Source organism: Manduca sexta, chromosome 9 (assembly GCF_014839805.1).
Source record: "Manduca sexta isolate Smith_Timp_Sample1 chromosome 9, JHU_Msex_v1.0, whole genome shotgun sequence".
In the NCBI taxonomy this organism is placed as follows: Eukaryota; Metazoa; Arthropoda; class Insecta; order Lepidoptera; family Sphingidae; genus Manduca; species Manduca sexta.
This window is the reverse complement of record NC_051123.1, coordinates 8,884,116-8,902,473: the sequence shown is the minus strand read 5'-3', so window position 1 is coordinate 8,902,473 and position 18,358 is coordinate 8,884,116. Positions and strand designations below refer to the sequence as shown.

The window sequence follows — 18,358 nt, the reverse complement described above, 5'->3', positions numbered from 1 at the left end:
ATATGGCGACAAATTCAAAAAAATCTACGGTTTGTACGGGATGAGTTTACGTTACAGGTATATTTATATCTTAAAAAAATATGTTATTTTAACGATTTTAAATAAAAACATTAGTCACTGCATTTTTGCCCGCGGCAATAAGGTTTATTTTTTTCAATTTGTCCCCATACTTTCTGTGCCACGACACATTGGCCAGACTCTAGGATTTTTATTTTTGCCGCTACATCAAAAATTTAAAACTTTACTTTTTTGTGACAAAATTCAAACTCAAAATTTTTACAGAAATTGAATATGTTTTTCATGTTAAAATTCACAAACCTTAAATAAGTGTTGTCCCCAGGTATTGGACATAACTCAAAACATAACTATTGTCACATATTTGCCAAATGGTCTCAGAACAAGTACAAGCAATGGTAAAGGAATTATAAATGAAAAACCTTAAACGATATAAAATACGGAATGACAGATGTCATTGTTCTGACTTCTGAGTTTTGAGCCAAATACATTTTTAGGTTATATGTAATTCCTAAGTTTTAATTCTTTACTTTTACTGGTATAATAATTTGGGTTAAAAACATCGTTAAGCTTGTCTATTAGTAAATATCCAATATTTCGACTCAAAGGAAAATGGACTATTTAAATATTTCATTCATTACCGGCATAGGTTGTGGCTTGTGCATAGGTGTATCGTTATTTGTATTAAAAAAAGGTTTAGGATTTTATTCTAGCGCTGAAAATGCTGTTAAAAAGGTAAGATATATAAATATTTTTTAATTACTGTAATTTTTTATTTATACAGGTATGATAGGCTATACATTCAGGGCCTTACTAATGAAGTTAACGTTCCATATATCTGTCAAAGTTATACAGCGTTTTGTCTCGTAGTGTTATAACTGCTCTTTAATTTTGCCTTACTACCTCTGAGGCTTAATCAGTAACCGTCATGATAGCAAGAAAAAACATTAAACAACTTTCACAGATGTTTCCATTTAGAAGGAAGGTGGTTATTGCATACGGCTCAATGACTTAAGTATAGGTACATTTTATAAGATAAATCAGTACAATTCTCGGGAAAAGTAAACATCAATGGGGCAGAAAGCCTCTTGTTTTGATGTTTCATTTGGACTATACATATTGAATATTCAGTGTGTAGGATGTTAGTATCGCTGGTTGAATGCCTCGTTGATTAAAATGTAATATTGACATTGCGGTGATACATTTAACTACATATATTCTAGCTCTGCTAACATTGTGCCAAAAATAATTCATAAATAATGAAAATTTTCACCAAAAATCCTAGTCTTAACATCAATCTATATATCATAAAATGTTATATAATTTTGTGGTTTAGTGTAAATATAGTGTGAGCGTGAGTGTGTGTTAAAAGTTCACATCACACCACTATACCAAATCCAAAAGCACTTACATACTTTTTATTGATATTTATTTAGTTCAAAACTTTTTATTTAATATCTACAGTCTGAGTAAGTTGTTGTAAACTATTATTTTCAACATCATAAGTATGTGATTTCATTTAGTAGTGTAATATGAAAATGACTATTTTCATGCAATTATGTACTTTTACAGCATATAAATAGCCTGGATGTAATACACAATAACTGTTTTAATTTAATCAAACCTTTAGTGATCTCAGTTTTTGATACTTACAAGCAGCAGGATTGAATTGCGTCAGTATCTCCATGTGTAAATCGAGAATTGCCTTGTTACAAGATTAAAAATACTAGGTTTTCAGACAAAATTAGCTTGAATCATTAAAACTAACCTGTAATGAGTTGAGGAAGCTAAAAAATGTCTCCAATATGTAATTTGAATTCATTTATTAGGGATTTATGGCAACTAAATGCAATAAACATTGTGGAGTATGACATGGTCAAGGTAATATCTTTTTTCCTTGATGGTAGATTTCGGCCAGATTATGGTGCATCTACGTTGAACATGGAGACTGATTAGCATAATAAAATTATTGCATTTATTGCCTATTTCCTTGCCAATATGATAAAGATTTTAAAAACTATGAATGCAGATCTTAATATCTCCATAAATTATGGACAGTCTCCTAAGAAAGATTTCTTGTAGCTACAGCGGTTAAGGTAGCTGCCCTTACTGATCTGTTTAAAAAATCCAACCAGTTAAAATTTTAAGTGCAATATAAAATTAAAAATGCATAATAGTTTATCACTATGTATATCTGCATTGATATTATGTATAAATACACTCCTCATAACCTGATTCAGATAAAAAACAAAAATTGGCAAAGAAATACAAAATAATTTACCATACAGATATCTGTTCTTCGTTAAACTGACCAAATCACAACACATAGTATTGTTATAGATTAATAATGAAAACCTGTTTATCGGTTATAGCTATACTATGTACTTAATGGTTAATTTCCGATGTGACAAAAGTCATTTTAATGATATCACATGGCAGATAAATTCACTTGTTTGTTACCTGATGCGTTATATTATTGCCTATATTAAAATTAAATAACTAGACGATGGATTAATATGTTGGTATTTATCAATATTTTTTTAACATACAAAGGCTGCCTCTGTGTCTTAGTGGTGTTCCATTCCAGATAGGTTTACCGTGTTTATACATCTAATTCGATCCCGTTTTTTCACTCTTCAGTGTCAGCGTGAAGTCTAGAATTGTATCCAATAAATAGCAATTTATAGGTTTACGCATATTTGTAGCTGTATTACATACACCTTTGTCTACCTCTAGAGAGGAGGATAATCGTGATGGTGTTTCTGTTTACTAAAAAGTAACGTTAATAAAGAATTGAGAAAATCGACTTATAAATTTTTCTTTCAGCAAATGATGTGTAAAAATTTTGAATTTTAGTACGGAGCCGCAGGCATCATTTTTAATAAATCAGATTAGTGTTACAATAATCCACGGGAAAATTCTTTTTCAATTACTTATCTTAAAAAATTATAAATGCCAACCGCAATGAAATGATTCAGCGCGCGGCTGGCTATCAATGCCGTGACGTCACCTGCGTGGCTTAAAGAAAATATACTTACTATTGTCTATGCACACACACACGTACGCACTTGTGGCTTCTATTTCGACTATGTAGGGGTGACTTAGAGGTCGAACTAATGTATTAACTTTTTGCAATGTGCGAAGTGTCCCACGATGTGATAGGCAGAGGCGGCCTTGGGGTGGCGAACCGGACAACCACCCGGGCCCTCTCGCTTACAGAGGCTTCGCAGGACATTTTTTTTTTAAGTTCTTACCGACAAAATTGTTAAACAGGGGAACGTTTTTTACTCTGCCTGGGCCTCGCCGCGTCTAGGGCCGCCACTGGTGAAAGGGCCGAGCCCATTCCCATTTTGCCGGAGATAAATTCCAGACTCGCCTCTCCGGTCTGATATTCAGGGGATTTTTTTCCTTGTCGCTGGTGGGCCGCTTGTAACCCACCTATGCCACCGACGCAGCCAGGGAATTATTTATAATATAAAAATGAATCGCTGAATGTCTTGCTAAGGGCAAATCTCCAGAGCAGCTGAACCGATTTCGCTAATTCTTTTTTTATAATATTCATTGAAGTACGAGGATAGTTCTTTACATATGAATGTAGGATTACGATTACAAAAATGTTATTATTAATCTAAATACTAATTACGAAACGCAATTTGTAATCGTAATCCCAATATTTTTTTCCTAATATTAATTTGTAATCACATTACAATTAATCAATTCATTAACAAAAGTTTGAAGGTCATAGTGTCATATTGGTAAGTTTATTTAATATTTACAAGGGGTTTCCTACAAAATTACGTACAAATTGTAATAAATATGATACATATGCACTGTACTAAGGTCAGCCGTCTGCTTATTCCTACACTTCGCAATTCGGATTAGCGGGTGATTCAGGACGCAGCCTTTCGGACGAGCGCCCGACCTTCGTACGTAAGAATTTCAAAAATTATAATGATTCTAAGATTTTAGTACGTCCAAAGTTTCGGAAATACTATCATTTACATGTCTTAATTGAAGTCCCAAGTGCTTAAATTATTAACGATGTACAACGGTCCGCTACGCATGATAGTTTGTAGCTAATGACATTATTATGACCGGTGCCCAGATTGTAAATATGTCTTTTATTATAATCCATATTAGGTTTTCTTTTGATTTTTACATAAATTGTGATATTTGGTTCAAGTAGGTACCTTAATGAAATACCTAGCTATTTATTTTCCAAATACTTCATAAAAAAAACTTAAGAAATTAGCATTTAAAGAACAACTTTACAAAATTCTCTACATATTATGTCATAGTTATGTTTACTTAGTAATTATTATTATTTGGTACATTTGTTTTAATTTATCTTTTTTTTAATGATTTCTTATGTTTACTCGAATGTTAGACATTAAAATTAAACAATTTTTTCGGATTTTATCGCGGTTTTAAGTAATATTTTCTCCAAACGTTTCGAAGACTTTACAGCCTTCATGGTCACGGGAGGGACTGAGGTGTTGTTCATCCGCAAAGTCAAAGTTACAATATCTACCTACAATTCACAAATATACAACTTTTTAAATTTTAGTTAGCTGTTGGTGGTCCGATCTACGCAGAATGAGCTCACAATTTCATGAAATCTGGCAGCCGGTCTTTTGGGTTCCGATTTAATTAAATGTAGAACTGGACCCCAGGCTTGTGCAAGCTTCCAACCATCTTACCTATTGAAATTAGGATGTTTTTAACCGACTTCAAAAAAAAGGAGGAGGTTATCAATTCGACGTGAATTTTTTTTTTTTTATTTATTTTTTTTCTATGTTTGTTACCTCAGAACTCGCTCATTTCTGAAACGATTTGGAAAATTCTTTTTTTATTCGAAAGAATTTCTCTCCAGATTGGTCCCATAAAATTTTTTTCAAGATCGCTTCGGTAGTTTGGTTTTAAAATTAAAAAAACTAGAATATTTATGTCGTCCAAGAAAACGAAATCGCGAATTTAGCTTTCCTGTGACGTATTTAGTTATGTTTTTGCATTGAGTTTCGTTGACTGTACTTCTCACATACTTATACATATAGCGTAACATCTTTTCCCCGTGTCAGGGGTAGGCAGAGGCGTAACATTTCATCGCGATAGTCGTACTGTGTGTGAAACATATCAGTTGTGTTTTTGGATTGGGTTTAATTGATTCTACTTCTTACATACATACATATATGTATATAGCATCACACCTTTTCCCCTTTTTAGGGGTAGGCAGAGATGTAACACCACAGCGCAATAGTTATAGTATGATCGAAATATATCAGTTGCGTTTTTGCGTTAGGTTTGTTTGAATCTACTTCTTACATACATATATATAGCATCACACCTTTTCCCCTTTTCAGGGGTAGGCAGAGGTGTTACACCACAGCGCGCTAGTTGTACTGTGAGCCAAATATATCAGTTGTGTTTTTGCGTTAGGTTTCCTCGAATCTACTTCTTACATAAATATATATAGCATCACACCTTTTCCCCGTGTCAGGGGTAGGCAGAGGCGTATAATTTCATCGCGATAGTCGTACTGCGTGCGAAACACATTAGTTGTGTTCTTGCGTTGGGTTTAGTTGACTCCACTTATTACATACATACATATATGTAGCATCACACCTTTTACCCTTTTCAGGGGTAGGCAGAGGTGTTACACCACAGCGCGATAGTTGTACTGTGAGCCAAATATATCAGTTGTGTTTTTGCGTTAGGTTTGCTTGAATCTACTTCTTACATACATATATATAGCATCACACCTTTTCCCCTTTTCAGGGGTAGGCAAAGGTGTAACATTTCAGCGCGATAGTCGTACTGCGAGCGAAACACATTAGTTGTGTTTTTGCGTTGGGTTTAGTTGACTCTACTTCTTACATACATACATATATATAGCATCACACCTTTTCCCCTTTTCAGGGGTAGGCAGAAGTGTAACACCACAGCGCGATAGTTGTACTGTGAGCCAAATAATATCAGTTGTGTTTTTGCGTTAGGTTTACTTTAATCTACTTCTTATATACATATATATAGCATCACAACTTTTCCCCTTTTCAGTGGTACTCAGAGGTGTAACTCCTCAGCGCGATAGTCGTATCGTGAGCGAAACACAATTATGCCATTGAGACGGTCTATTTTTACTAACACAAAAAGCAAAAATAAAAATAATTTTAACAAAAAATTAAACCGCCTTCAAAAACCACTCAAAACCAAAAAATAATTTCACATACAAGTATATATTGGATACCAATTTTGGAGTCGGTGCCTAATTAAAATTGCTAGTTAGCTATATTTGATGCATAGTCTGGAATCGGTGTTCTTTGGTAAGGATTTGTAGCTAGCTCTAGTCGCAGATATTGGTTGGAGTCTCCTTCAGAGTGTTCAGCAACTGCAGACTTCGTAGAGCGTCGGTGTTACACGTCAGCTATATGTTCTTTTACGCGGGTCCCCATATTTCTTTTTGTTTATCAGATGGTAAAAAAATTAAAAAGTTATGTCTTTTTATAAATTATAATTATATATAATAAATAGTTATATTAATAATAATAATAATAAGCCCGTAGGGGCGGCTTTGTGGCGAGCCGACGGTGAGTGGCGACACCGCGTTCCCTGATTCCGTGGGGGCTAAATGAGACCCCCTGACCCTTGGCTTGCCTTAACTGGCCGGCTAGGGGTGGAAGTCGCAAGAGCTAAGAACCTCAGCTCCAGGGTGGAAGTGCTCAATCTGCGTAATAGCGAGGAAACCCGCTCCGGGACGCGATAGCGACCCGCGATGGTGAAATCGGTGCACACCTCTCGACACCCTTAAGCCACCCACACCGGTGTTGCGTCCTTGGCTTACGCCACTTATGGGATGCCCATCTAGTGGGGGCAAGTCACCGCCTGCCTTGAATACATAAGATTGAGACATTTTACTTGGCAGGCGTCCCGTTGTCTCAATCAATAGCCCAGCAACCAGTCCAGCTAGATCCCATCCATAGACCCAGTATAATTCCCATCTTTTCTGCAATACTCCCTGCACCTTGCAAGCGCTGTCTTTGGCTGTATTTCCTCCATAAGTACAGATAGAGAGTACTCGCAAGGTGTATAAAGCCCAACTAGAGTAATGTATCTTAAAGAGGCCTCTACGTGTTGGATCCGTGTCCCCACGCAAGCCTTCCAAAAGGACCGGCCTTTATGCCGTGATTTCCCGCAGGAAAGATACAACATAATAATAATGTATATAAAATAGAATAATTTAAATATACAGGCATTACACATCTATCTATATCTATACTTATAATAAATCTGTAGAGAGGTCAATTCTGTACATGAAATATATTTCCAAAATAACTATCAGGGGGTGATTAGGGATCGATACTGATGCCAAAAATGCAATTAGTAAAATTTTTGTCTGTCTGTCTGTCTGTATAACCGTTATAGAAACAAAAACTACTCGACGGATTTTAACGAAACTTGGTACAATTATTTTTCATACTCCTGTGCTGGTTATAGTATACTTTTCATCACGCTACAATTAATAGGAGCAGAGCAGTGAAGGGAAATGTTGAGAAAACGGGAGAAGTTACTCCATTTTTTAAGCTTCCGTCGCGTGTGCAACCTTAATGGTTACAGCTACACAGAAATCATGTATGACGGAAATGTTCTCCTTAAAATTATGTAAAAATATCCCACGACAGCATATGTCTATATTTTATGGTTGACTCACAATAACACGTGTAACTCCCGATAGCTTAGCAGTTCGAAGCTTTCTCATTATATTTGTCTACTCTTACGTTTATAACACTCTCAGTCATCCCTAATTAAAAAGTTAACATTATTAAATATTCCATAAAAAGAATCATAGAAATCGGTATAGAAACACCAAAGTTATACATGAAATACGCTAATAATAAGCCATCATGCGTGAATACTGAATCATGCTATAAGGATTATTTTTGTATATATATAAGGTCGCGAACGCACAGGCAGGCGGCTTGCTTGGCACCTAGAGGCTAGCGAATCACCTAGCGAGTAGCTTCGTAAAACGAACATTCTCGAACGTTCGCGACCGGCCTAGCAGCTAGGCGCCAATAATATTAGAGGAGTTCCTTCGATTTCACCAGGATCCCATCATCAGATCCTGACCGGATAATCGGACTACCTGCATACCACCATACATTAAAAAAACATCCCGACAAATTGAGCACCTCCTCCATTTTTGAAGTCCGAAATCCACGCGGGCGAAGATGCGGGCGGAAGCTAGTATAAGAATAAGATAAATAAATAAATAGATACACATATAAATAAGTTATAACAGTGACGTTTTGGTTGCCATTTTAGTTCAGATTTTGAACAAATAGTTTATTTGGATGTTCGTGGCTACAGAATATACTGTTTTTAGCAATATTTGACTGACTGCGCCGTGACTCAGGACGCAGCCTTCAATGCTCTGAGCTTCAACCTTAGTTATACGATTAAGATTTTTGAGTGTCATCATGTCAGGAATGATAAAAAATCAGCACTCGTCCCTCTTCGTTTTCGAGAATGATTTTCTTACAGCCATGTTGTGAATTATCATAAACAAATACGCTTTATATACTAAATAGTACAGACTACAGGTTGCTTCGGCGCTCGCCCCGCAGATTGCATCACGCGATATTTCGTCTTGCTCTTCGACGCTTTGATAACATGAGTCAACAATTAAACAGAAATGCCGCTACCTGTCACTACATAATACGTTGCCACAATTGGAATGGATTTTACAGTGGATAACGCGAGGGTATTTTATCATTTGTTATGAATTGAACGAGATTTATCCGACGCTGTACATAATGTTTAAAAAGGACATTTTATCTTGTCTTGTATTGACTACAACTAATTGTAGTGCAACACGACGGCATGATATATCTTCCATTTTGCAATATGATTGAAGAATATTGTTGCGGCGATCTGTCATTGAAGCGAGTTAAAGGCAGATCGTAGAACTGCACAATGTGTTATCGATGAAAGTGTATGAAAGTTAATGGTTGGTGCTAAAAATATCCTTTTGAAAACTGTTTTGACTAGATTAGATAACGGCATACGTTACATTTTTTGGGAATCTTTTCATAATAACATTAATAAATATAATCGTAATCGAAAGATTACAATAATTGCATAAGTAAATGAGACATAATTTCGAACAATTATAACTTGAGACAATGAATATCATAATGTGATACGGAACTAAAAGTACTAACATAATACGAGTTGGTTTCTTCATATAAGTTCAGCTAAATTCCGCGAATAAATGAATAAGGATAACTGCACCCTGCGCATAACAATTACAAATGATGATTAAAACTTGTTTTGTTTTAAATTTTTATCACTGATGAACTAATCTTGTTACAGTTTACCTCGAAGGAAGAATACAAAATGGTACTTGTGGTGCGGACGGATTTGAATATGGGAAAAGGGAAAATAGCTGCACAGTGCGCTCATGCTGCGGTGGGAGCGTTCGAAAAGGCCCAGCGAAAAGACCCCGAGGGGCTCAAGTATTGGCAAATGACTGGCCAGGCTAAGGTGGCTGTGAAGACGGACTCTTTGGATGAAATTAAACAAATAGTAGATAACGCAAAGAAGTTGGGTATAATAACATCGCTAATACGGGACGCGGGCAGGACTCAGATAGCGCCAAACACCGTAACAGTGTTGGGTATTGGACCCGCTCCGAAAGATGTTATTGATAAAGTTACAGGACATTTGAAACTCTTGTAATGTGACAATAAACGAATTAAGGAAACCAGATATTTTTCCTTTATACACCTGATTCATATTATAAGGCCCGATTACACAAATAATCAAACAAATGTATTGTTTTCGCCCTTAAGTTTATTTTATGATATCTCTAATAATTGTGCTTCAAAATGAAGGAAAACTGCCCATATTCCTTAAAAAGTTTCCTTTTATCGTATGACATTTTAAAAAAAATCCTATTTTTTCAACATTGTCAGACGAAAAGGTGAAAGGTGTTTTTTTTTTGATCCACGAATTAAACTTTTGACAGCAAAGAATTACCAAAAATACTTAGTATTGCTCAACAAAAAGTTCGAATACTTTTACAAGTAATTACTGGATTTTTAGGGAATGACAAAGTTGAAAATTACCGACAGCTAGTTTGTAAAAACATCAAGATTGTGAACCCGCCGTATTACAACCACCCGATTGAAAGTAAAAAAAAAAAATAAAGTTAGGTACAGCTACCGAAATTTGAATTACACTGGGATCCGCCATTATCATTTCAATTTATCAATTTGGACGTCACGGGATCGATACATTTTAGATAATTACTTAAATTCAATAGTAATGTAATTCTTTAATTTAATTTTGTGCATTTTTGAATATGTAACAGTAATTAGCACAAACAAGAAATCTTTCTGTGCAAACAACATTCAAATTCGATAAGAAATGAGTCAGTAATACAAATTTCAAATATTGATACGCGCAGGAGTGAGCGTGGAGTGGGAATATCGCTCCATCTCTTACTTTCGCATGCATTGGATTTTTCACCAGATTTCAATGATTTCTTCTGTTTTAGAATTTATACGACGTACATATAGTAATATAAAAAAAAAATGAAAAATACCCTATTATTTAACACAGGGCCTCGCGCAAACCGCAATTTGCAAAAGTGGAACTTAATATTTCTTATTCCATTTCTTTATACCATACCCTGGTATATATTTGTGTTAGGTATACAATTGACTAGCACACATTAAAATTAGGCCTATTATGCTTGATGTACCTACCTATATGATAAATGTTGTATTGCTTATGAATAATGATTAAGGTGATAGCTTAAGGTCCATTTTCATACATTTTGTTTCACCTTTATATGATGAATTTAATATGACGAAATTTTAAAGGCCGAAATATCCATGCATATTAATTATTTTTACGTTTTTCTTTCAACTGCGAGAACTAATCACTAACTAGACGTGAATTTAAATTCTTTACTTGTCAATACTTGTTTAGTTACCCAGATTAAAGGTGAAACAAAATGTATGAAAATGGACCTTAAGCTATCACCTTAAGGTAATTAATTGTTAAACTGCATGTACTTACCTACTTACCCAAACAAGATTTTTCCTTCTTACAATGTTACAAGTAGATACATACTGACACCGCCTTATCTTTACATTTAACAGTAGTACATCATATTTATATTTAAAGTACTATAGTCTATACGTACTTATATTATGTAACGCCTATATATTTGTAATTTAATTGTTAATATAAGTAGTCATATCAGAATCAACACACAAACCCACAACACCTTTATCACCGAAGGTGTAGGCAGAGGTTGCTACTAGGGCACCTATATTGCGCACTGTGTTCCATCCCACAGTGAGATAAGGGGCGAGCCTATTGCTGACTCCGAACTAATATTGAATAGAAAAACTCAATCATCACTGCTCGAACCGGGATTCGAACCCCCGACCTTGGAGCGGTGGAGTCGTATCGTGCACACTACAGCTACCCCACCGAGGCAGTCGCAGTCAAAATCAAAGTATTATTGATCGTTGACATTAGGGATTATTTTTAGTAAACAGTTAAATTGAACTAATAATAAGAGGTTGTAAGAGAGTGATGTGGTGACAAAGATTGAAAGAAGTATCATCATCATCAGCCTATATCTTTGTCCACTGCTGGACATAGGCCTCCTCCAATATGCGCCATGTTACCCTGTCTTCGGCCTGTCGCATCCAGTTCTTACCGGCGACCTTTCGCAGATCGTCACTCCACCTAGCTGGAGGGCGTCCTACACTACGTGTGCCGAGCCGTGGTTTCCGCTCAAGAACTCGTTTACCCCATCGGTTATCGGTTCTTCGACAGATATGCCCTGCCCACTGCCACTTCAGTTTGCTAATCCTGTCTGCCATGTCGGTGACATTGGTTCTCGTTACGAAATTTATCCTTCAGAGAAACTCCGAGCATAGCAAGTTCCATAGCTCGCTGAGCGACTTTGAGCTGGTGGACCAGCCGTACTGTGAGCGTCCACGTCTCGGCACCGTAGGTCATGACAGGTAGGACGCACTGGTTGAAAACCTTCGTTTTCAGACATTGTGGTAGAAGTGACGAGAAAACCCGACGTAGTTTACCAAATGCGGCCCAGCCCAGCTGGATTCTGGAAAGAAGTATGCTGAAATTGTTTGGATTCGTGTTGAGGATGGTTGAAAGGAAATTATTTCGTTACCGAAAAATAAAACAAGAAAACGTATAACAAATATTATGCTTATTAAAGCAATTGATTACAATTTAAGTACAAAATCTTTGAAATTGTTTGAAATAACCGATGCAACGTCTGAAGAATTCACCACAATAACATTCCAATTACAATTTGTTGATTGGCTGTATTTTTTTTACAATTGTGCCAATATCAACTATGAAAAGCAAAAGACACTTGCTTTATGTATATTAAATAAATGTATCGCCGGGTGAATACATAATAACATTAAAAGTATTGGTGTCAGATTAAGATGCATGTCCACACGTCCAGTAACGTAATAAATCAAATAAAAAATGTCATATTCCACATTGCCAATATTAAATAAATCCGTCGGCTGTGGCCTGTTTATTTATTTAGATATGCTAACAGTTGCTATAATTTATTATAATTTGGACATCAGATGCAAAACATCAGAAATGCAGGTATCGACAAAAAAGTTGCAAAAATGATCTATTTTTTTACTTTAAACTTTTATATAATTTCGCTACACCACCTACTCAGTCTTGTTACTAATACATTCAAAACAGTTATAAAATTTAAAACATTAACAAGAGGCATGGTTATCTATGGAGTATGCACCATTCTAACAAATAAATATTTGTGTCTAAACTATTTGTAAGTTTCAACTAGGTCCACGTAGTTTATCAAAAAGGAGCGAAAATACAAATATTATTATTATTTAAGTACTTTATTTTTTTATTGCCTTGAATGACGAGACGAGCTTGCCATTCGCCTGATGGTAAGCGATACGACCGCCCATAAACAGCGGAAACACCATCCAGCACCATGAATTAAGTACTAAGTATTGTTTAGTATTCCACTGCGCTCGCCATCCTGAGACGTGAGTTGTTAAGTCTCACTATGTCCAGTAGTTACACTGGCTACAATGTCCTTCAAACCGTAACACAACAGTGACTACACACTGTTGCTTGGCATCAGAAATAGACATTACAATGGTATCTACCCAGGCGGACTCTCACATATGACAGACCAACCATCAGTGAATATTGATAACTAGGTGGTCTATCATACCTTTCTTCATTCAATAAGTTAATCACATTGGTAACTGTGTTTGCGGCCAGGTCTTGACTTTTGTAAATTCAGTCCTTTTTGTTAACTATGTCCTATCGTCACACGATGATATGTACAAAATAACGCTATGGGAATAAGTTCAAAATCAAATAAATCACATCATAATGTTATTTCATCCACGAGGACGCGCCCCACTACTGTCCCTTACCGCTTACAATGTGCCTGAGCGAGTGCACGCGCACTCTATAATGTTTAGCGTCTAAATTGAGGCGTGGATCAGTCTCATTACCACGCGACACCTCGTACCACCCCGCCACAGCTTGCTCAGACATGGTGGGACGCGTCTCCATGGATGAAATAACCTATACACACGCTGTAGTACACGGGCTTATGCACAAGACGTTTATTAAATAAGCTTAAAATTCCTGTTTATTATTCGTGTGTTCTTGAGCGGTTTCAGCACAAATTTGAATTAAAAATACACAATTCTCGACTAAATTTGACGCGTGTTGTAATTTAGTTAAAAGCAACGTTTTGCTTTATTCTTATAGTATTCGCAGACAAGTTTTGTACGGCAATATCCATAACCGTATCCGAATTAAATCGTTTGCAGCTGACGACCGCGCCTGTCTATCCATTGCGCAGTTAGATACAGATGTCTCGGATAATACGGATATGAAAATTTAGATTGTAGGAGCAATTAATGGCACCATAAAAGAATCAAAAATTTATTTCACTTAGTTATGTGCGTCTCTACTGGAAAAATACCAAACGTTTAAAGTCGTCTGGTAATATTACAAAACTTTTAATGCTGTGCGAGTCAGAGATTCTATAATGAAACGTAAATCCCTAAACCATCCTTCATATTTTTGAGTTATGCCTTTAATATTCCATTTAACAACGTAATAATATATTATTTTTTTAACGTATATAATATATTATGAATATCAAACTTTTTAATAATTAGGTATTTACTTATCACATATAAATGTCATGATAATTTATTATGTCATTTGTACCTTATAGACGACGCATCACCGTTGATGTATCACGTTTATAAGTTGTGCTTGCAGGACATTGGTAGCGAATCAAACATTAACATCCATTTTGTACCGTTATTTATCATGTTCAGGTGCTACGATTAGTAGGAACATAACAAAAAAAAAAAAAAAAACTACACTATTTCCACGTTTACAAAGCGAGCAACTTGTTACAGCGGTGATCATTTGGGATCAGTTCAATCCGTAACATTAGATAAAGTTCATATCACAAATTTTCTAATTACTATACAGTATGTCGGGCCATCAACTCACATTGCATATTCAATCTGATATAAATCATACTAATATCATGAATGGATCTGATGGAGAGATAATCACTTTACAGTTGCCGATTGGGCTGGTCTTGATAAGTGTCGTGTAGTGTAACACTTCGTGGCTAACAACGATTTGTAAGTACTTTGATGTTGGGATAAGTTCGGATGAATGATCATTGATTCGTAATTACTGCTAAAACGTACGCGTCGGAGGCGAGCCGCAAACAACTGCTTCGGTCGAGCGCTCAACCGCATTGAATTTGACATAATCATATCATATCATATCATATCTTAATGAAATGTAATATTTGAAAGACGACCACCCGATCATGTTGTGTTTGCCTGTTTAATATCACTATTTTTTTTTCTTTTCTCATGATTGAAAACTATGATTGTAAATGTAGGCGAATGCACGCTGTACGCCGTTATTTAAGTATGAATCTATGTTCTCTTTTATTTGCTATCGCTAATTTTATTTTATGCCGCTCCAGGTTTAGTCGATTGGATTTCATCTTATCCCATGTTAACGGTGATGTGCGTGCATTAGCTTATATAACTATTGTGACTATGTACAAGAAAGACTTGGAAAAAATACAAAAGAAGTACTGAACAATTGATGACAAAAAGAAAGCCCGGAGTTTCTTTCTGCCTTTCTTCTTCGGGTAGTCATCACTTAGGTAGCTAGTGAAAGGCTGGTAGGTTAGCTAGGTTAGGGCTCATGTCCTCGCCGGTGAGGATCGCGACGCGTTATCCTTCTATTTCCCCTACTTGCCAGTCCGAGCTGGTTACTTCGGTTTGTACCTTGTCTTTTGTATAAACTTTATCCATAATTTAAAATCTCCATAGTTATATAAGTGATTTTAATAGTTGTATAGAAATAATAATTATTCTTATTCTTTGTTTTGACGTGTCATAAGTGCAACTTTGTTCGCCTACGTGATAAATAAAGTATTTTTTATTTTATTGTTGCCTGCGGTCGCTGCAGTTTCTATTACGAGATGGACTGCAAATGCACACACCACGACTATTATTCAGAATGAATAAGAATAATGATTCGCTACTTTTATTTTAGTATGGTTTTTATAAGTAAAAACACCACTGGTGCTGCGGCGTGGTGCAGTGTTGTACCTTCACCCTTTTTTTCTTTTTTCGCGCTATCGATACTATCATTTGGGGAACGATCGGGACGGTTATGTTGGTTTCACCGGTCTTACGGCCCAATGTTGATGTTAAGGAGTACAGCATGATCCGAGCGATCATTGGACCGAGTCCCTAATCTTATGTACACCCTACACCGGCATACAAACCAAAACCCGCGGAAGTATCTTTGGCGCATACGGAATGGTCCGGGGTATCTTGTTTCACTAAAATGGCAACGCGAAACCGTACTTAAGCCGCATTGCGGCTTCTCTCTAAGCGAGGGGACCTTCCAACTTAACCCTAACTTATATTAAAAGCCCAACAAATAATATATTAGAAAATGCATTTTTATTTATAAAATGTCCCTGTAGGGGAATGTATAGAAACCATAGAACTCAGAATGAGGGGTTGACGGAAAACTTATCACTGCCTGCCGGCATCAATGCCTTAAGAGTCGATTGGACGGATACATATGGACACTGTAGTGGAACTATAATTAATGTGTACATAACTTATATATAAAATTATATCTTAACTTAAACCTAAACTTAAATCTAGACTATAACTAAAACTTATATCTAGACTTATATTTATATATACAAACTTATATCTAAAATAACTTTAAATTATTATGTACAAAAATAATTAAATAAATATATATCAACAAACAGCTTGACGGACTAATGCAATATTAGCATTAGATGATTAGCGGGTGACGTAGCTGCCGAACCGGTCGAGCGGTGAGCGATGATAGCCGATTGACGGTCGGCGCTGCGCGCGCGCACCGGCATTAACCAGTCAGCTAACCATTGTCCGACGCGATACGCATGACACATTTGAGCCCGATTATTGTATTCGGTTGAGCGAACTAAACCTCTTCTCACTTATACTTCATTTATGTTGCGTGTGTCTTACTATCTATCCTTCTGTTTCTTGTGCTGTTTTCTAATAAACTGTCTTACTGTGATCGTACCTTGGACTTAGTTATTTTACGTACCCGATACCCGTACAGACACCGATTTTGTTTTGAAAAAATGATTCACCGGTTTCAACCTAGCGCAAACTCGCGTCGTGTTGGATAATGTTGTACGACCGCAAGGTCGTCGACACTCGACACTATCGCCACTCTGCACCGGCAGCGCCACCAAAGCACCGCGGCACACCTGTCCCACTGTATTGAAATAGCAAGGGCAAGGACAGGCTAGTTACAAAAACATTTGTTAACAAACTTTTAATTCCCTCGCAGATATGTGTTTCGTATTTAAATTAAATTTATAGATTATTAACCCCTTAATTGGTAACATACCCCCTTATTCATAGACGTTTTTTATCTAAGGACGGAGTAAAGCTGTGATAACAAGTCTGTTTCTCAGTGTTGACGGCATGGCAGCCTTCGCAGTGCGTATGATTGGCTAATATTGTTGTATCTCAATATTAGCCAATCACAATGGCTCTTTGTTTGATTCCCAGTGGCGTTGGGCACTGAGAAACAGACTTGTTATCACAGCTTTACTCCATCCTTAGATAAAAAACGTCTATGAATAAGGGGGCAATGTTTTATAAAAAAAGATAATAAAAATATTGCGGTAAGGCCGTTTTTTCGTCCGTCTAATCCAATTCGATATTACATTTGCAAATTTTATTTACGTATATTTACGAATACTTACTGAACTGTACTAAGGGAAAAAAAAACAAACATTTGTTCTGTAATCAGCTGACGAGGTGTTTATATTTTTAAATTTTCCGCAACTAATTTACGTGAGTAATGTATAACATCTACTATTATTTTTTATTTAGTCCGCACAGGAAGTTTTTAGTCGCTGACAAGGTTTACGCGTGCATGTCCATATTATGAAATATTAAAACGTGCAGCCCCCAACTGAATACCGTTTACTGCGTTTTATTGTTTGAAACGTGTCGTCGGATCGACTTAAAACGTCGTGAGTACAGGGCATTAGGCACTAGTAGTACAAAAAATATTCAAAACTTATAAATAACCAAATATACAGGGTCATTTTGACATTGCGTTACTAAATGAAGCCACATACTCGTCTTCCCCTTTGCTGACATCGTGCCAAAACTTATCCATTAATAACGAATATTTTCACCAAAAATCCTGGTTTTAGTATCCTGAATTTATGATGAATAATTCAAAAATGTTAAAAAATTGCGTTACGTTATACTTGAACGGCCCCGCCACGATTGAAGGACAGGTCATAGTGCTCAGGGAACACCGACACACGGACTTCATTCCAGAGCTTACTCGTATAATTAAAATTATTTTCTATTAATGTTTATTTTGTTTGAAACTTACATTTTTTTATTTTACATTTACGGCTCAAGTAATTTTTTGTTTAGTGTTATTTCCAAGTAAATAAGTGTGTGATTTCATTTAGTAACGCAATGTCAAAATGACCCTATATATTGATGGTGCACAACATTCAAAAAATATATTATGATTGTTTTTAAATAGTATCCAAAAGTTAAATTAACTTTTTATATATTATAATTTCGAATTATAAATAGCCTCTACTTTTCTTATTCATGGGAAAACAAACGCGTTATTGCAGCACTGGGAAGTGAGAGGACCGCTCATTTTGATTTCACCG

The 18,358-nt window shown here is 36.1% G+C and overlaps 1 protein-coding gene across 1 annotated transcript; it reads left to right on the top strand.

The window, feature by feature from the left end:
- Positions 1–446: 446 nt before the first annotated feature.
- On the top strand, positions 447–9,775 carry LOC115451752 (peptidyl-tRNA hydrolase 2, mitochondrial). The gene is made up of 2 exons (XM_037436944.1): positions 447–750; positions 9,385–9,775. Exons 1-2 carry the CDS (start codon positions 628–630, stop codon positions 9,748–9,750), a joined length of 489 nt encoding a protein of 162 aa, XP_037292841.1. The 5' UTR covers positions 447–627; the 3' UTR covers positions 9,751–9,775.
- The last annotated feature ends 8,583 nt before the right edge of the window (positions 9,776–18,358 follow it).